This window comes from Manis javanica, chromosome 6 (assembly GCF_040802235.1).
Source record: "Manis javanica isolate MJ-LG chromosome 6, MJ_LKY, whole genome shotgun sequence".
NCBI lineage: Eukaryota > Metazoa > Chordata > Mammalia > Pholidota > Manidae > Manis > Manis javanica.
Window position 1 is genome coordinate 32535044 of NC_133161.1, and position 20908 is coordinate 32555951.

Sequence of the window (20908 nt, forward strand, 5' to 3'; positions counted from 1 at the left end):
TCACAGCTAATCTTGCCGTGCTGAAGTATGTGGTGCTTTGAATCATCATCACCATACAAGGCAGCTTTGAATTCCTCATGGTAACCTTTTATTACTCTTTTTAAGTTTCCCAAGCACTGCCAAACATCTTGAACTTTGTGGAATGATTATAAGCCTTGTAAACATAAACTTTTGATTCCACTAGGAAATTTATTAAAGAATGTCAAAATTATATTAACAATGCACATTTCAAAATCAAAAACCTAGAATACCATTTTTATTGCTTCAATCCTAGAACACATTTGTTGGTATCATTGAACAACTGATAAACGATCATTGCAACAGCTGTGCTGGTTTTCAGGACGATTATACAACCCAGAAACAATGCTTGGGCTACAAAACTGGCCGGAGAGTCTGGGTTGTCTGCAAATGCCTCAGATACTTAGAAAGCTGCCCCTTTAAAATCTCAATAACATTTGTGAGAAACACTTCACAATGTGAATATGTTTCCCTTGGCACCTCAGCAGAGCACTGCTTGATTTCAGTTCAAAATATGAGGGATTTGGTTGAGAAACAGAAAGGATTTTGTCTTTTAACAGGACGACATGGGGCTACTACTGGCTGCATGGCCCAGAATCAGTGAGATGTGGAGCAATTCCTTAATAAGAAAACTTTCTTTAAAAGATGGGCTAAAGCTTTTGGAAGATGCAAAGGTGCATGGAAGAAATCTCTGTGGAAAGGCAAACAAGCAAAAGAAAACTATGTGGTTCCGACATAGTTTATATGACAGGGAAGAGACATGTACTCAGTATGGCAATATGGTGAGGTAAATAAGAATTCAGACTTTGGGGCTGGATTATCAGAATCTGAATTCCAGTTCTCCCACTTCCTGGTTTGGTGACTTTGGCCAAATTACATAATCTCACTGCCCTCAATTTCCTTATCTGTAGAATAATATAATAAAAGTACCTACCTCAAAGGGTTAGGGAGGATTAAATGTGTGTATATGTAGAAAGCATTTAGAATAGCAACCAGCTCTGTTGTTCAAAAGAATGTTAAGGAATTTTTAAAAGGAGAGTGTGACTCAGAATGAAGCTTGTTTAAAAAAGAAGAAGTTTCAGCCAAAATTTGCTCTCATGTGATAACCCTTGCCCCAACACACACACACACACACACATATATAAGAAAGGTCATTCTAAAACTATTAACTCTTCCTTTGGTAAAATCCATATTAAGTACTCTGAAAAAGGGTCTGTGATTGTCCCTCAATGACCTTTTGTTTGGAGACAAGAAATGGAAATTCCAATCTTCATTTTATAAGTAAAGAAACAAGAATCTCGGCCTCCAGTGGTTATACTGAGCCCTCCCTGTAGGATGCAGCCCTTTATGTCAGGGGGTTGGCCTGCACTACCTGCTCTGTTTTATGCTGCCAGAAGAGTGGGCAGAGGGATATCCTTAATAAATATTTAATAGTAGGGATGATTTCACAATAGTGCCTTGTATTCACCTCATAGAATTTGCAAAACTTCACAGAGTATTTCCTGATGTTGGAAAATACTGGGTGCCACATCATTCGGTGGAAAATAAGAATGGGGTATGGAAAATCAATTCAGAATGAAAATACTTACTATGTGTCACTAAGGTACTATGCTGTCCTCCAGCTTCTCCTCCCCGCTCCCCCAATCCCCACTTCAAGCCCATTAGCAGAACTTCATTTGGAGGAAGGAAATGGAACAAAATATATGTGAGAAACAATAGTGTCCTGTATGCCTTTGTCAAGCAGGACTGTCAAAACTCTCACATACTCCTTAAGAGTCATTCTTACATATGATTAAATGCTTTGAAGGCATGATCCCTGGATTATATAAATTGCAATCTGAAGGAAGTATTTTTAAGTTTGAGAAAAAATTGTAAGAAATTGGGTAAATGACTGATCATGAATAAGATCACATGCCATTATTCTTTGTTAAACTGTAAGTATGAACCAACTTTTGGGGTAAACTCTGGATTTTATCTCTACTATTCTGTTTACCACAGTGCATGATATCATGGTGCATGGTGCTAGTTTGTTTAAATACCTGTCATTTTTACGGGATATGAGATTGTGAGCTTCTTGAGGACAAGGCCTGTATTGTACACAGTTTTATACCTGCCATACTTGGGAGCTTGTGGATGATTAATAAATCCCTTCTCATCGTCTTTAAGTAAATGACTTTTTTTTCATAGAATTTGGAGATTAAATATGGCTCTGTATTCTGAATTCTTTCCTACTGAATCTTCAGCAGCACTAAAGATTTTCTCACCTTGGCAACTGGAGTGCTGAGGATTCCATTTGTCCCACTGCGGTGAGGCATTTTAGACATTGTTTTTGCAATGTTTCCATTTATTAATCCATTCACCTTACAGGGTGAAATAACCTATTATAATAGAAGACATTTCAATATCACAGTCACATTAGGATCATTTCCATTATCTCCTTTCAGGGACACGTCTTCACTACTTCAGTATTCTGTTACCTGTCTGTCTCCTCTATGAGAAGATGAAGAATTGAGAGAAGTCTTACCTTATTTACCTACAGTTTCCCAGCATCCCAGGATAATACATGACTTTATCAAGGGGTGTTTGTTGAATGATTAAATGGTCTGCTTTATTTATCCCCTGTGCTAGTTAGGAAAGGCTAACTCCCATGACAAACAACCCTAATTTCAGTGGCTTAAAACAATAAATTCTTACTTCTTCCTCATAATACATTCCATTGTGCAACAGCACGGAAAGGAGGACCTTCTTCGTCTCTTGGCTTCACCATCTTTTAGGAATCTTAAGTTTTGATGGCCAAGCCAAGAGGGGGGCCATATTACTTTGGTTCATGTCCTTCTGGACAAAAATCCAGTCACAAAGCTCCAGCCACAAGTGCAATGGATGATGGGAAATAGTGTTCCACTGGAAATAGTTTTGTGATCATCTACACAATTTCTGTCCTACTATCCTTCTATCTGCTTATTTACAATTATAGTGATCATCTTGTAGATGACCCACTAAACTACCCTTTTACTGCCATTTTGTTTCCCTCTCAGTTTCCATTTTGTTTCCTCAGATTTTATTTGGGGAAATTTTTAACTGCTTTGCTTAGTTATGCCCTTGGGCATAAACTGATTTGTCCAGTGTGAAACCACTGTAGTCAATCAGATTTTCCTTTTGAGGAATTTGGAATCAGAACCTAGAGGCAGCCCATCAGTCTCTAGGTGTGACTGGATTTGTAACATGTAAACCCACAAATGGTTGGGTTTCCATCTTCCACTGACAAGTGGACTTTGGACCAGAGAGAATGTGTTCACACAAGTTCACACACATAAAAAAAGAAAAATGGAGCAGATAGGCAGGGAGAAACTTGGATGAGCACAAGATGGGAAAGAGATCTGATGGTTGCCAGACCAGTTTCTGTTTTTTCTTTAGGCTGACAAGTTCCTGCCTATACTCTAATAATGAATGACCCTTTTGGTTATTTGGAAAAGGCAAAATAGAATGTTAACCAAAAAGATACCCTATCTAATTCCACAAAGAATTTGGAGCTGATCAAAAGAACTCAGCCAATAACACTGTCTGGAAAAATAACAGAGATGTGGCAGTGGAGGGTCAGTCAGATTTTGCTCAAAACTTCCTGAAAGTCAAAATAAAAAAGAAATAGTTATTTATGTCAGAAATGAGGCAGTGCACACCTTCCTTTGGAAAGTGAAGCTCTGGGAGCACTGTTGGGGAGGAAAAACTTTTCCTCTATCCTTCTAGGTTCTTGGCTGGTAAATATAAGATTAACAGGAGACAAACAAATTTAATTATGTATGGGAGCCCCATAAGAATATGAAACCCATGTAAGCAGTTGAGGCTTATATGCCAAGCAGAGCTAAGGAGAAGCGGGTAGGAGTCTGAGACTTCAACAGGTGGTGTGGGGAAAGACAGTTCACAAGAAGATGGGAAGAGCAAATATTTGGTAAACAGATATTTGCCATGCCATACAGAGACAGTAGGACACACAGAGGAATCTGATCTCCAGGCCCTGTTGAGCTTCCCTGCAGCTTACCACACCTATCCCGTATTCTTTGTAGCTATCTCTGGTGACAGCTCTCCTCCTGGACAATGCCCTCTATCTACATTCTTTTAGGTAGTTAAGGGGAGGTAAATGCTCTTCCAGAGTCTTTTGGACCTTGGTTGACTTTAGCTCAAAGTAATCCACATACCAAAGTGGCACATTTTCATGAGGTTTGTTCTGAATCTCTTTACCACTAGGTCTAATTGTAATTTCTTAGACAGTGGGGTATAAATTACTCTTGTAAGAAAGTTCATAGTTTTCCCTCGATCCACTCAGACGGTCAATGAGGATCCCAATTCTCACATGTAAAAATAAAGGGCAATGCTTGGAATCTTTGAACCATTTGAGCTTCATTATACCTACTTAATATTTAATATTTTTTAATGGCTTTAACCTCTTCTTGTTGTTTATGTATTCTCTTGACTCTTCATTTCATCTTAATGTGTTGCAATTCTTTACTTCAATTCTGTCTAGAACATAAAGCACCATGAGACAGTAATTTTATTTGTCTTTGTTCACTGCTTTGTACTCAGTGCCTGCAAACATTCCAGGCATATAGCAGATGCTCAATAAATATTTGATTGAGTAAGTGAATGAATGAATGAATGAATGAATGAATGAAGCAAGCAGTGGAGAGAGGTGGAGATGGCAGAGTGCAAGAGAAGGTAAGTCGGGCAGGACTGAGGCTTGTGGGACTTATGAGAGAAAGAGCAGCTAGAGGTATGAGGAAAGTAGGAGAAGAGAGAAGAATTCTAATATGTATTTCTGAAGGCAGTGTACTTTGATCTTTGAATTGGCATTTTAAAAACTTCAGGTAAACTTTTTTTTTTTAATTTACAGCTACTGAACTATGTTTCTTCTACTGGTCCATTGTTTAGACATTTGACCAGATGAATTCCATCTTGACTAGTAAAACTCTTACTGGTTTTTATGGCTTATTCAGATGTCACTCAATTCACTTTGTTACTCACCATTTTGGAGGCACAAATCATGTGTTAAGTGCTGTATTGGGTTTCAGGGAAATAAACACGAATACAAGTATATTCCTGCACTCAAGTAGGGCAATGATATAATTCAGCTCATAGTACAGGCCAAGACCTTTGTGATTGCAGAAGATGGGTTACAAACTCAGTGGGTTGCAAGAGTGTCATAATCAGCTTTTAGAGGTAGAGGTACCTTTGCAAAGTCATGGAGGCATGAAAGAAGCTCCTCATTCCGATCAGCTGCAAGCATTTGGGCATGGCTAGGTAACAATGTGTGTGTATGGAGGGTTGGGAAAAAAGGCTGGATCATTCTCAGATTTTTAAGTAGGTTATTAATTTAGATTTTTAATCGCAGTCTTTGAATTGTACTCTGGCAGAATAGAGAATGGATCCAAACAATGTTTCTCAAACTGTGGACCCAAGACCTCAGCATCACGTGACCCTGGGAACTTGTCAGGAAAGCAAATACTCAGACCCCACTCAAGACAGATTCAAATAAGTGTTTCAAATGGCCGGATAAGTCAGCATGGTAGGGGCACCAAGAGATAAATTACAGGTTCTGAGAGGGAGAAAGAGAAAGAGCAACAGAGAGAGAGAAGGAGAGCTTGAGAGAAGAAGTAACAATGACCTGTGATTTGGAAATGGGTCAGACAGATAGGATGAGACGGTGGGGGGGGAGCAAGCCAGCAAAATCCAGTAACCAGTCACCCCAAGCACTTCACAGCGTCTCGTTTTGACTCGACATCATTTCTAGCCATGTAAATGGCATCCTGCCTAAGAAAGATGTCCCCAAATAGTGACCCTATTTCATCTCACAAGCCAACAGAAACCCCAAGCGTCAGAACTACACAGCTGCTCAGCATTTCCATACCTTCCAGCTAAGTCTCTGAAACAGTTCACATGGTGGTTCCTGTTGTTTATCAACTCAATAGTCATTTCCCCTCTTCCTACACCAAAAAATTAATTTTGTGTAGGGTGGCCATGTGCCCAGCCTTAAGGGTATGAATTATGATTGGATAAGTCAACCATAGCTATATTTTCCTTTTCCTGTAAATATGCGACATGCTTCTAGCTGATGAAATGGAAGGTAGGTAAGTCCGCTCAGGGCTCCTAGGAAATATTTTTCTCCTTGTTAGGAGAGTAAAATACCCTCTTGCCCGTTCTCTGCTTTATACTTCAGGTGCTGTTACATGAGGGAGAGGTACTTGAATGAAAAGACAACCTGATAATGGAAGGTAACACATACAGGATGGCACAGCAGAGATTAAAAAGAGCTTGTTCTAAGCTAAATTTGGGCTAGGCTATGTCTTGTCTTTAAGCCACTTTGAGCTATCTATGTTTTTAGTTACTTATAGCCAAAAGCATTCCTAATCAAGTACTAATCTTTCTCTAGCAAACTTTCAGGACTAATCTTGGTATGCTTCAGTCATTTATTCCAGCCATCTAGATTTTTTGGCCACATATGAAAACTTGATGTCCATTCAGCTCTGTAAATCTCCTATTCTGGCCCTATCCCTGCCTACATTCCCTAACTTTACCTCTGTGCCCTCTGAAATCCAGCTTCTGTGAACTGCAGACTCCCCTATACTCTCAACCACTTCATCTCCTTGCACAAATGGTACCCAGTTATCCCTCAAGTTGTTTCTTTCACAGAGTTCTCCAGTAGAGGCCAGTTATTTTTTCTCTCCTATGGACATTCCAAAGTGTCCTGTGGGGCAGGTGTCTTCCTCATCCTCCACTGTTATTTCCATTAATTCCTTCTTGTTTCCTAAAAATCACAGCTCTTCAAAGTGTATATAGTACATGGCCTCAGGCTTTACCCCTTGTTTGCTATCTTCTATCAAATTCCAGGACACTCTTTCATGTCTTTTGATAACTTTAGCCTCTGGCTTACTCTTCTCTCCACCACTTTCCCTGTTGTTATTCTTGGTGACTTCAACATATTCATATGTCCGTTCCAAACTTGGGCCTGTAATTTCTTGGACTCCTCAAATTCAACCATTCTGTCCTCTGACCTACTCAGCTGTACCTGTAAGGAAGGAGAATCAATGGGCTTTGGCCAGAAGGTCTCTAGACTCCTAAACCCAGCCCTCCTTTGAACTATATCATGATGCTTTCAGTCAGTCAGTATTTATGGGGGCATCAACTCCAATGTCTCTGCATTCAGTAATGGCTACTCTAGTAAAGAAAACTGCAAGTCATTTTTGTTATTTCTGAAGGTCAAGTTACCCTGAGGAAAAGTATCATTGAAGAAAAATCAATAGCAGCTTTCATAAATGTCAGAATAAAATGCCACTCAAAACCAGTATGAAAGGTTAATGATATCTTGTTTTGAGTGTTTCAAAATACATTATCAGATTAAATAGAAGCTACGACATGTTATTCCCCATGTAGAGACATTGTAATTAGCCAAAGCTACTTAAAACAGCTAGTAAATATATATAAAAAGATCCTATTAAGCGAGAATGTATTTAAGGTTGTGGCTCAAAGCACACCCATGTGCCCCAGGACAGTGAGTCCTTTTCATATATATATATTTAGTGCAATCAACAAAGTTGTCATGGAGCATTTAAATCAGGACAGATCAGGAAGGGGCACCATGTACCCAGTAAGAATTTGTGGTCTAGTGCTGTTTTATGGAGATATTGATGGAGTCATAAATTCTCCAAGGAATTTAGTGAATACCCAGAAGACAAGTTTAGATATGCTAGGGCATCTTGAGACAAAGGCTTAACACTGACCTTGGGGTATAGTGCCTTTGGTAACCATGGTGAAGCTGGATGAGCTTAAACATTGCGTGTTGGAAATTCTTTAAGAATGAGTCAATAATGAATCTCTTGCCTTTAGTGAAATTGGGCTGTTAATGCTTCAAAGTCAGATTTGGAAATCTATGCTTGAAGACTTCAGAGTCACAGAAGTTTCAGTTAGTTGATTAAAGAAGAAACAACTCTCAGCTCCTCATTTCCAAAATAAATAAAAAGATAACCTAAAGCAAACATGAAGGTTAGTCAGTCTCATGAGCAACTTGTAATTCCTAATGGGATTGGATAACTCAAATCCACCAATTTCTCAAAATTGTAACTGTATCCAAGGGTAATGAGCAAAATTTCCTGCTGAGAGATGAATAGGATATGAGCAGATTCTGTGAATGAGTTCATGATTAGTCATTCTAATGTAAGTCTGATTCTCCCAGTAAGGTTAATAAATGTTATTGCCTCAGTATATGTTGGAAACTGAAAATGTTTCAAAATCTTTTGAATTTCTTGGGTCTCAGGAAAGAAATCTCTTCCTTGTCATTCCTCATCCAACCCCTCCTTTCTCAGGTGCCCACTGCTGAATAGGGGATGAGAGATTCAGAAGTCCTCCTTAAACTTTTTAGTATCTGAAATAGTGGCTTCTGCAGAAGAGTAGCCATGTTAGTATGCAGGGAATTGTTTTAATATTTCTGTGTGGCCATGTCTGGGAAAATGAAAAAGTTCTACTTTTTGGAAAAAATGCTGTGGAAAATACCTTTTCTCACTTGAGATAAAAGTAAAAAGAGCAAATATAAAGTGGTATTTATAAACAGATGGATATTTGCAATGTTCTTACACTCTGTGATGCCTTTACCCATGGTTGATGTTCTGGTATATTCTCCCTGTCTATAGTCTCTTCCAGGTAAGGGTCTCCCTACTACCAACTGCACCGATGTGGTTGTTAGATGCTTACTATACTGAGTACAAAAGGATAAGCTACATCTCTGAAAAATAGAACTTAAATGAGTTTGGGTGATAGAAATTTCCAAAAATAGAACTTAAATGAGTTTGGGTGATAGAAATTTCCATCTGTTGACCCATAGGAATTAAGTAGAACAAATGTTATTCTTCATTATTTAATTTTCAAAAAAAGAAAAAACAAATGCATGAATCCAGAAAATAACATTTATCACTTTTTCTTTTTCTCCATTGCAAGAAAAGGATTTAACTTTAGCCCCTGAACCAAGTAAACCATTATTTAAAATAGAATTGAAGACAAGGCAGGGTATGACAGTGGAGAGCGACGGGGTGAGCATATCCTAAATGCTAGAGGAAAAATATGTCTTACACAGTCTGGTAAACTCTCTTGTTAAGTATTTACAGGAAGACGTATTTGAAAGCCCTTTTTTTCTTACCCGATTAACAATTTAAAACGGCACTCACTCTCTTGTATTACAAGGTCAAACTAACAATACTTCGGGGTAGAGTCAAACCTAATGATTGTGTATTTCCCAAAGTAGTTTATTCTTTTAGGAAATGCCTGATATACACACAATAAGTACCTTGGGTAGTGAATGATGTATTTGGTCAACTTTCTTAGGCCTTCATATTCCCAAAATGACCTGATTCTACCTTAGCCCAGAAGAGTAGAGGCTACGTACACAGACATGTGAAGAGTAGCTATGTTACTATGCAGGGAATTGTTTTAATATTCCTGTGTGGCCATGTCTGGGAAAGTGAAATTGTTCTACTTTTTGGAAAAAATGCTGTGGAAAATACCTTTTATCACTTGAGATAAAAATAAAAAGAGCAAATATAAAGTGGCATTTATAAACAGATGGATATTTGCAATGTTAGCATTTAAAATTGTATGTAGAATAAGATTACTTCTTTAGATAAAATGACATGTATTCAAGTCCCAAAAGATACTTTTTCATGGCTGGGGAAAGCATAGTACAGAGGGAAAAAATGTGTTATCTGAATGTGTATGGGGGTGGGGCTTATGGAATTTGGAAGAAGTACTACCAGCCAAACATAATCTTAAAAAAAAAAATCAAAAGCAAATTATTCTGAGTATGTATCAGAGAAAACTGCTACTCCCACTGTGACAAATACTTGACTGAGAAAAAAGATCTTACGACCTGCTAATATTAAGAATGAATCTATTGCTATTCCACATTTGCTTCCTTTTTCACAATAGGCTACCATGAAAACATTCTTAGAACACTGAAGAGTTACTATTGAGTATAAGAGCAATACTTGTTAGATTCACCTCAAGAGAATATAGCTTTCTCAAACTTTAATTAAAATGACCTTTCATTTTTCTGAAAGAAAAAACTCCTGCATGACTTTAAAACCAACAATTTAAATGGCTTCACTTATTTTAAAATTTCACAAAACGCATCCTTTCACCATAACAAAAAATCTAGTTTCTATCCTGTCTTGCAAGCAGCCTTCTTGTTTGGGTAGTTTTTATCCTTGGAGACAATGCCCCCTGCTGCAACAAATGCCTTACTGCAGAAGGATTTTTTTGCTCTCAAAAAGGATATGATGAAGTTACAATTATTGAAGTGAAAGAAACTTTATTTTGAATAATAATGCACATATCATTCATTCCATTTAATTTTCATAGTGCATAGATATGTATGGAAGTATACAGGGAAAAAAAATTAGAAATGTGCTTAGATTTATAATTAGAAATCCTAAGGATGGAAGTATACAAGTATACAGGCAAAGATGACATTAGATACATGCCCACGAAAAGGTTTAAAAGCATCATAGAACAATATCCACTAGAAAATAATAAAAACCATGCAAAAAAATCATTCAAACCATGACAGGCAAGTGCAATCAGTACAAGTTATGATTTCTTGGGTACAAAAAGCATACATATTCTTTGGATTGAAAACATCATAAATGAATGGCTTGGCTTTTACTTCTAAGCTGAAAATCATCTATAGAAGTAAAAAGTGTGGATGCCACAAGTGCAACAAAATATTCAAGGCCACCAGCTTACAAAGAGAATACTGAGAGGTAGGGCAAATAAAAAAGAGAAATCCAATAAAGCCAACTCTGCCTAAATTAGGAAATAACAAATACAAAGGCATTAAAATGATAACAGCGCTCTATAATGTGCTGCATTTCTATTTTCTGTCAAAAGAATTCACTGTTGCTACAAAGTTCAGTGAATAAGATGAAGCAATAAATGTAGAGCCTTAGCATTAGGGCAAGTTTAATTTCCTCTGCATTGTACACAATAGAGGAAGAAGAATATAGCACTAGAAATGCTCATTCTTTCATTCAGCACATTAACTTTTAAAGTGTTTTATATATACTGTGTTTGGCACAAGGGGAAAGGAATATGAAAATTCATTAAACCCAAGCTTCCAACTCAAAGACTTTACATCTGGAAAGCTAAGGAAAGAAAATTCATTACCATTTTTAAAATCAAATGCTTAAAGCAGGTTTTATAAGTTGAGATGAAAAATATTGATAAGGAAAAACAGCAAAGAAAGATACTGAACAAATTCTCCAGGTTCCCTTTATCATTTCCTTTTTCCCATTTATTTTTCCCAATTACATTTTACAGTAGAAATGCAGACCGCTTTGGATAGCTATGGCTCAATATTTCTTGGTGCTTTCCTCTTAAGACATCATCTTTTTACATTCCACGGAACAGAACACCATCCCTTCTACTGGCATGAACTTCTGCCCAATGAGACACTTGCTGCAGCAGGAGCACAGAAAGCACTCTGGAGAGGCATGCCAGCTGAAACTGTTATAGGTCACCCGCTGCACTTCAGGATCGATGGCATTGTGGCACCCTTGACACACCTATTAAGTCAATTACACAAATAAGAGAATGAGAGATCAAACTGTGATGGTGCCAATTTCATGTTAGAGCAAACTCAACACATTCCTATGTGTTCAATTAAACTGAGAATGACAATCTCAAAAATACACAGCTGAGAGTCACCTTCTAGTTAACCTTTTTAGCTAACAACTGTTAAGGAGAAATAGCAGGTGATCTGATGCTTGTAAGGTGTCTCCATGGCGTTCAAGACAAAGTCTTGATGGTGAGTTCCAAAGCAGTATTCCAGCGTATTCTATTAGACTGCACATTTAGTAATTATACAACCTTTTATGATTTTTCCTTCAACACCAAATGTTGCTAAGGATGTAGAACAACAGGAGCTCTCAATCACTGCTAGTGGGAATGCAAAATGGTATATTAGTGGTGTCTAATACAACTGAACATACTTTTATCATATAATCCAACAATTGTGCTCCTTGGTGTTTACCTAAAAAAGCTGAAAACTTGTGTTCACACAAAAACCTGTACATGGATGCTTACAAAAGCTTTATTCATAACTGCCAAAATTTGGGGGCAGCCAAGATGTCCATCAGTAGGCAAACAGACAAATAAGCATGGTACATTTGGACAATGGAATGGTATTCAGCACTAAAAAGGAAGGAGTTATCAAGCCATGAAAAAACATGGAGAACTAAAATGCATATTATTAAATGAAAGAAGCCAATTGGAAAAAACTACCTACTGTATAACCAACTACATGACATTCTAGAAAGGTAAAACTATAGAGAAAAAGAACAATGGCTGCCAGGGATAAGAGGGGGAGATGGGAGAGATGAACAGGCAGAGCAAAGAACTTTTAGGGCAGTGAAAATATTCTGTGACATTATAATGATAGGTCCATGTCATCTGTCCATTCTATACATTTATCTAAACCCAAAGAATGCACAACATGAAGAGTGAACCTTAAGATCAACTATGGACATTGGTGATTAATATGTCAATGTAGATTCATCCTTGTTAAAAAAAAAAATGTGTCATTCTGGTGAGTGAAGTTAATAATCGGGGAGGCTATGCATGTATGGAGGTAAGAGTATGTGGGAATGTTCTGTATCTTCTCAATTTCATTGTAAACCTAAAAAGCATTTTTTTTAATTGCTCTACAAAATTAGACTTAAAGGGATTTTCCTCATTTATTATAAAGCTTTTGAGTGGCAATTTTACCAGTCTTTTACCTATGACACATGAGATTATTATTGCCACTAGTTTTTAGACAGCAGTAAATGAAAATCATGTTCAGAGTAATTAAGGATTCAATTAAAAATACTGACAGTGAGAATAATTAATTTGTAGTAAATGGCTTCTGTTCTGTCACAAGTCATAATTTTCATATAATCTAATATTGTACATTAATACTTACATTCTCTATACCATTCAGTATATACATATGTTCTGTACAAATAAATATATAGCATCCATACCCGTACACATAATTTCTTCTTTACCTGAACACATATATGAGGAAAATGAGTAACCCTCAATTTTATAGCAGAAAACAAAACTACCCAGTTTAGACCTTCAAAACATAGAGTCTACATGCCTTCTTGTTCATAACATGTTCTGAATGCATGTGCCTATCTGATGTTTTGTTTTAAATATTTTATAAGTGAAGACACCAACGACATTGTCCAGCACTACATGAAAGTGACTGATCTTCAGCACCCTTGGCCTCCCAGTGGGAGTGTCAGGAATTACTAGGAAATGAGGGTTGGGAAGGATCATTTAGCCTGAGCCTCCTTACTTGAAAAGACCTCAAAATGTGGCTGCTACTCAGTGGGGAAATTGGCTTAGGGTATGAAGTGAGGCCTTATTACACACTTCCACTTCAGACTGCAAAATACTTTCCATATTTTTTTAGAGCTGCATGGCTCTAATTACAGAGGATGTAACTGCTTAATTCACATGTTATATCTACCCAGTCTTCCCTGAGAATCAAGTGAGATCTACCCAGTCTTCCCTGAGAATCAAGTGAGATCTGTGCCTGATCAATACACTATTCCTGAATACCACAAAAATGAGTGTTTTCATTACATACACTTAAAACACATAGCTCTCCATGCAAGCAATTGCTTTCATAAATACTCATGTTTATAGCTTTGTAACTAATTTAGAACGGTATCCTTTGTACTTTTTTATAAATTAACTTCTCAATATTTTTAATTTGTATAAAAATAGAAACATTTCACACTTAATTTTTATTCCCTTGCTTTTAGACCATGATCTGCCTTATCTCAGCCCTCTGATATTTGTGGGTCTTTTTACAATCTCTTAAAGCTCACATTTTCATTTGCGATTTAAAAAAGAAATAACTACTGTTAAATTATTGTAAAATTGTTTAGGTACAAAAGTAACTAATGAACACACTGAATTGTGTAGAAATTTAGGGTTTGTGGTCTTATACAACTGAGCTTTATTAAAATTTGATTGCCATTCATCCAAAAGCCTGACATATAATCCCAGGTAAAATCTATTGATCCCTACTTTTTCATACATCTGAAAGCTTCCCAGGCCTCGCCAACACTCTGGAGATTAGAGAACCCATCAGGGAGGTGATGCATTTCACCACTTCCTGCCAGGCACTTGATTTTCTTGTATTCTCAAACCTCCAATATTTCAGTGAGTTCTTATTTCCTTCAATCCCTCCTTCTTTTATTTGTATTCACAATATGAAAGGGCTAATGACCACTTGTTGCCATGAGCTCTCTGGTAGGAGGGTCCTGTGAAATCTGGGAGATAAGAATTCTGGGGGTGGCCATTTGAGACCAGAATTTCAGAAGCCATGCAGAGACAAACTAAGTATATTTCCCATTGTCCTCCTTCCAGGTTAATTTTTTTCCTCAGAAATGCCCTGTTTTGAATTGAGTTCTTGGTTTCAGGAACTAAAGATAATTTGTAGTCTCTCTCCTTTTTTTTCTTGAAAATAAAAAAAAATCTAAATAGCCAAATGCCCTAAACTAGATAATCTTCAAAACTGTATATCATTTAGCACATTCCATGAGGAGCTCTCTTTGCCACCAAGTAAACTTCCTCAGGCAATGGACAGACATGTTCATTTAATAGGAGGCAAAGGGCAATAATGTATCTTGTGAGAAAGTAAAACCTACCTACAAGAAATCATGCCATGTTATAAAGCTAAGTAATTTAAAGACTCTCTTTTTAAAATCACATCTGTGGTTATTCCTCTCCATTGATTAATTACAATGTACTGGAGAGAATCTTTTAACAGCTAAATAAAATATCTTCATCTTTCTTAAAGCTTTATTTGGTAAATATTTATTGAGTATGTACTCTGTTACTCTAGTGTTGGAAATAAAACAGAAAACAAAGCAGACAAAAAAATGCCTGCTCTCATGCAGTTTACATGTTAGTCCTTGAGACTAAGGTCATATACCCTACAATAAAAGATACATGATAATAATCCTCCTCTGTTAAGAAACTGTTGTAACAATATTTGGAAAAATGGCTTTTAGTATTTTTTTAAATTATGTATCAAGCCACATGGTGATTCTCCGCTCCATCTTTTCCCCAAGTATAAGGAAGGTACATGTTGACCCCAAAGCAAATGAGAAATATTAGAACACAAGTCTGTCACTCACACATTTCCTAAGGGCAGACATTGAGGTACACAAAATAAAAAGGCAACCTCTGTCCTCCAACCTAGCTGCTTACAGCCCCACGGAGGAGACAGATAAGTGCTAGCAGGTGCACACACAGGTAAGCCCATGGGAACACAAAAAGCCACTCAGCGTGGCCAGAGAGAAAGGAGTGGAGCTTAGGGTAGGGAATCAGGAAAGGTGCTCTGAGCAAGTTGAGCTGTGGTCTGGAGGATGAGCCTGAGTCTGCAGGAATGTGCAAGCACAGTTACGGAAAACAGGGACTAGGAGGGTATAGCCCACAAAGGAATCAGTGTGAGCAGAAGACAAAGAAGTTTATAAGCTAGAAAGTACAGGTAACTTATGGAAATGCACAATTTGGGTTGGATAACTAGTAGAAGCAGCTGGACAGGACAAAAAGGGCTAGATCTATTAAGCAAAGGCTTAGTGATCAGATTTGCATCGTAGAAAGACTACCTTCCATCATTATGGAAGATGGCTTTGAACAAGATGAAGAACGGGAGTAGGGAGACCAAGTTTGAAGTCACTACAATAATCCAAATGACAAAAATAAAGGTCTGGAGTAGTTATTACTGTGAGGATCTGTTATGAAGCAGAGTTGACAGAAAATTATTACATCTGGGGGCAATAATAAGGATTGAAAAATTGGCACTGATATTAAAACTTGTTACCTTATTTCTGTGATATTACACCCCTAAAACCATATAAATATGTCATTTTATTTCTTAGCTGTCTCCTCTACCTGACAGCTCAGGGGGATCTTTAGTATGTGTTTTTCTGCATATAAAGAAATAAATATATATCTTTTTAATACCCCCTAAATTATAAGCTTTAGTATATACGGTCAACTTCATGCTCTATCTAAATTATTTATCTCTTGGCCATCATGCAAAAGCAACTCTGTGTAAGCAGGGTAATCTAAGAAGAACAATATACTCTCATATTAAATGCTTGAATGTATGGCTCATGCAAATAAATCTAAACATGCAGGTCAAATTTTGTGATACAAATTAATTCAAAGAGGGTTTAAGAAATAGGCACTATACAATCTTCAGGTAACAAAAACAGCCCCAGTGGGTGGTCCATGAACAGAACAGTAACCATAAACATGAACAGAAACCATAAATAGTCCAACAGAGCTAAAGAATATGAACAGCCCCTGAAGACCTTAATTTAAATGGAATCTGATCTGTATGATGAGAATCAGTCAGTATCATTCCAATTAAGGAACTTTGTTTTTAGTGGGGATTTGATCACCGAGTAGCACTTACGATCTACAGTATAAAGTGCACAAAAAGAAACTCGAGGAGGCTCATAATCAGTGCGCGTATTGTTTTCTAATTATAGATTTTAACACCCTATGGTAGGAAATCATGTATTTTCTGCTTCTCATCTGTTAAGAGGCTTAAATAAAGGTATAAAGCCAAGTCCTAAGGCAGGCCGAGGCCGAGGCAGCCTCCCTGCGGAGTGTTCCTTACCACAGCGTGGTTCTTCACGTAGCAGGGCCTGCACACGGGCTTGTCGCTGACCATTACGTATATTTCCCCAGCAAGGATGCTGTCACAGTCAAAGCAGCAGAAGTGTTTCAGATGCCAATTCTGGTTTTCTGCCTGTGTATACTCATTGCTAAATATCAGCTGGGAAGAGGATAAAAATAAGACGAATCATGTATTTTCTTTTTTGCTACAAATAGCAAAGCTGAAATCTTTAGACCAATGAGGGAGTTAGTCCATAAATAATATCAACCTACTTTCTTGGGTTTCAAGTCTGAAAATAACCTGAAACTTGAACTTAGGTAATTATTTAATGTAGTCCACATCAATTTTTCATGTTTCTGGACAGTTTTTCATTAGTCAATGCAATTAACATAGATATTCAGAACCGCTGATATTAAAAGTTTTTTCATTCTACTTCTTTGGAAGTAAATAAAGCAACTGATGCTTGGTTAATTCATGTTGCCCCTTGCAAGGGCGGCCAGGTTAGGTCGGTACAGGAACCATCCTGGAGTACACCTGCAGGCGGCCCCAGACAACGTACCTCGTCACAGCCAGCACACCGGGGTTTCTCACTGTCACAGTAATGTCTGCCACAGTACAGCTTCCCGTTCTTCCAGAAATAAATCATGTCGACCAGGAGTTCATGGCAGGTACTGCAGACAAAACACGCGGGGTGCCACAGTTTACTGTAGCCGGCCCTTTCGGCATAGATGGCCGGGTCACCTTCCTCCATGCTCAGTTTGCAGCAATAGCAGGACTGAAAGGGCAACCACCCAAAACACTCTAGTCACCATAAGACCAGCATTTCTCATCAGTTTTACCAAGAATTCAGAGAAACAGCTTTCAAGAGAAATAATTTCTATTGAAATTAGTAATTTGTCTATGTAGACCATAGTGTACTTTTGTGAAATGGGATCGCCTGGCTTTCTCCAGGCTCTTCAAACCTAATTCTTGAACCTATGTGTAAAAGAGCATTGTTGCCTGAATTAAAGTCACAGATGGAAAATGGCTAATAGGAATGTTCACCTCAATTTTAAGTGATTCCTCAAAAATGATTACCTTAGAGCTTATTAGTACTTTTTTTTTTTAAACAGGACTAAGCCTTATCGGTTGATGTGCTAACTGGACCTGTGAGAAATGCATCACAGTAAGTTTAATTCTTTTTGTTTGTTCATCTATGTCACAATTTTGTTCTACTTTCAAGGCATAAAAAAAGACTTAAATTTCCCTCTCTAGGAAGATTTTTAGAAATACAATTGACCATATATATCCACATAAACTTAAGTTTGAATTTTAGGCATGTTCTTACAAGCAGAACTGAATTAGCCTAAGCATATATAATTCTAATAAATGGGAAGAGATAAACAATTAACACCAAAATTATGTTTGGAAATAGATTCTAGATTAGTATGTTGTATTCCAACATGGCACCCATGCTAATTACTATATATACATAAAACCCACAATTATCCTTGGCAACAGATAATTAGAAAATTTGGCTTTAGACAGAGGTTTCAAACTAGATGATTCTCTAAAATAGGCCTGAAGTGAATTTTAATTCAATTTACTTCCCTTATCCATACTCTTCTGGAAACAGAGGATGGCTCTGAAAAAGGTTCAAAGAAAGGGCAAGAATCTGTACAATATACCAAATGGGCCAGCAGTGCGACCACTCTACTTACATACTGAGGCCTTTTGTTCTCAGTGGCTTTCTCCTCGATGGCACCCTCAGCTGCCATGGTACTTCTGTCCCCGCCAGGCATGTACACTCTATTGGGATCGTGGGCATCCACCTCATGGGGAAGTTTGACATCTCCAACTCCCAGAGCCTCACTCTTATATTTCTTCACAAACTGTTCCATCTCCTTCACCTCTTTGGGAGATAATTCATGGCACTTTGCAGGATCCTGGTCATGTGCAGGGAGCTGCTTTGCCAGCTGCTTCTTCCGGTACTGAGCCCCCTCCGAGCCTGCTACGGGTTGCTTCTCCTTGGGCAGCATCTGCATGTATTGCCTGGCCTGAGCGGTAAGGACACAGACCAGTGTTAACGGAGAGATGCTTTGACCATCAGACAGGCAGTATTTTATAACACACATCAGAAGCAAGTTATGTAAGAAAGAAGTTGGTTTTATCCATCAGGAACAATCTTCATTATAGTAATACCTTGAGATGTTAACACATTTAAAAAAAGTGGGCTACACAGTTCTACTTCAGTAAAAATGAACACATTTTTCTCCATGAAATTAAAACTTCTTTTTTCAGTTTGTTAAAAGATTTGGGCTGCTAATGTTTACTTGTGTTAAATATATAAAATATGATTGCAAAAGAATGCAGATTTTTTAGGAAGCATATTTAGTTGTTTAGAAGGACCTGTAGATAAGCAACATTTTCATCATATTAAAGAATGGTATCATCATACGATTCATTTTAATGACTTAACTAACCTTCTTAAGAGACTTCTAAATGTCTCATCTAGTTGTAATAATAGGGGAAGGAGGCTGACACAAAATTTCATTTTTTTTTCTGCTTTACATAGTAAAAGAAATAGTGTTGAACATTTTTTGAGTTCTAAAAAATGACAGAAAGTCTATTCTTCACACATTTTCATCTTAAGAGAAATCTTCTCAAAAGTGATGTTACTAGATTTATATGAAAAGTCTTTCATCTAATTACTGTCAGACCATGCCCTCAAAAAGCTTAACATTTCTAGTAGTAACACAGAAAAATTCTATGAGGTATCTAATCTTACTTTTTCAAAAGACTAATAAGAGTTGAAGTCAAAGTCATGGGAATCCCAGAAAAATAAGACTTCAGGCTGACTAGGTCACTGAATGAACTCTCTTAAATATGGAGTTCAGGAACTTTAATAAAGGGTCAGCCCTTCCCCTTATTATTTACCAAGGCCTGATTCTGGACAGGAGGAGCCCATTCATAGGTAACTGTATTGATGGAGACATTCTTCTTGGCTGCAACTGGGTTGGTCAGTATCATAACATTGCGTTTATACATGGGAATTCCATCTGATTTTAGCTTTGCAATCAGGGTGGTATACTTGGTGTCTTCAAAAAGTTTCCCCACTTTTCGATCCTCTTCATTGCTCAAGAGGACATCATGTTCTTCTTGGCCACACTTGCAGTTACGACATATTTTTCTATAATTTTAGAGATGAGTAGGCAATGATTAATTATATCTAATAATTATGCTCATACATTTATAGTTCATAAAATACTTTTACACATATTCTACATAATGATATGCAAAGTCAAGTCTTTTGGGAGGGGAAGGATTCCAAGTAGCTATCAAAAGCTTAAGCAAGAAAACATAAAAAAGTACATTTGCTTTCTAAGACTTTGAAAGTTAGGTTTTGATTAAAAAGTGAAGCTGAAAGGGGCATGTCTGAGAGTAACCCCATTTGGTATTCCTCATTCTCTCAGATAAAAACAATATCACTAAAAACTATCATAGCAAGAGATTTCATATTCTATAACATGATAACATTTCATTACTCAAGGTTTCTTTTAAAAGTAAGAGAGAGGGAGGGTTGAGATAACTTTTCTGATCAAGAACTATAATCCTAGATTTAGGTTTAGTTTTCCCCATTTCTTTTCCTTTCCCCTTTCCAATTTTTTCTTTCTGTCCCTTCCCTCCCCCTTCTATTTCTCCAAACACTTAGTGACTTACCATGTGTTTCCTTATGTATAAAGATGGACAAATGAAGTCTCTGCCCTTCTTAAGGTTGAAGGACCCCACCTCCATTTCCCAATATGACTGTCTATGTGCCAAGCAATGTACTTGATACTAAGACATAAGGGTGAAAAAACCAGGCCCAATCTGACATTCTAGAATTTACCATATGGTGGGCAAACATTAAACACACACACATACACATACACATACATAACTGCATTTGTAATAGTAGAACAAGTATAAGGTACTTTGAGAGGATATAATTTTGACTTGGAACTGGTGAAGAGAGGACTCCATTAAGAACATTATTCCATAAGAAAGTGACATTTCGGTTGAGAGGCATAAAACAGGTGTGAATTGTCTGCACTGTGAGTGTGTGTGTGTGTGTATGTGTGTGTTTGAAAACGGATAAAGAAAGGCAATGAAAAGCTTCCATATATTGTGGGCAGAAAGAGGATT

The 20908-nt window shown here is 37.4% G+C and overlaps 2 protein-coding genes across 4 annotated transcripts in view; one reads left to right on the forward strand and one right to left on the reverse strand.

The window, feature by feature from the left end:
• The window catches only part of TFEC (transcription factor EC), a 629038-nt gene that overhangs the window by 354954 nt on the left and 253176 nt on the right, over window positions 1–20908 (forward strand). For all 3 annotated transcript variants that reach the window (XM_073238555.1, XM_073238556.1, XM_073238557.1), the window contains one exon: window positions 17857–17909. The gene's annotated coding sequence lies outside the window, so the exon portion shown is untranslated. The remainder of the gene's footprint in view (window positions 1–17856; window positions 17910–20908) is intronic.
• TES (testin LIM domain protein) overlaps window positions 10344–20908 on the reverse strand; it is a 42774-nt gene continuing 32209 nt past the window's right edge. Inside the window, exons 3-7 of the mRNA XM_017664034.3 lie at window positions 19661–19913; window positions 18445–18780; window positions 17304–17519; window positions 16745–16903; window positions 10344–11615 (exon numbers count right to left, since the gene is read on the reverse strand). Coding sequence (XP_017519523.3) covers window positions 11427–11615; window positions 16745–16903; window positions 17304–17519; window positions 18445–18780; window positions 19661–19913 — 1153 coding nt within the window. The 3' untranslated portion in view covers window positions 10344–11426. The remainder of the gene's footprint in view (window positions 11616–16744; window positions 16904–17303; window positions 17520–18444; window positions 18781–19660; window positions 19914–20908) is intronic.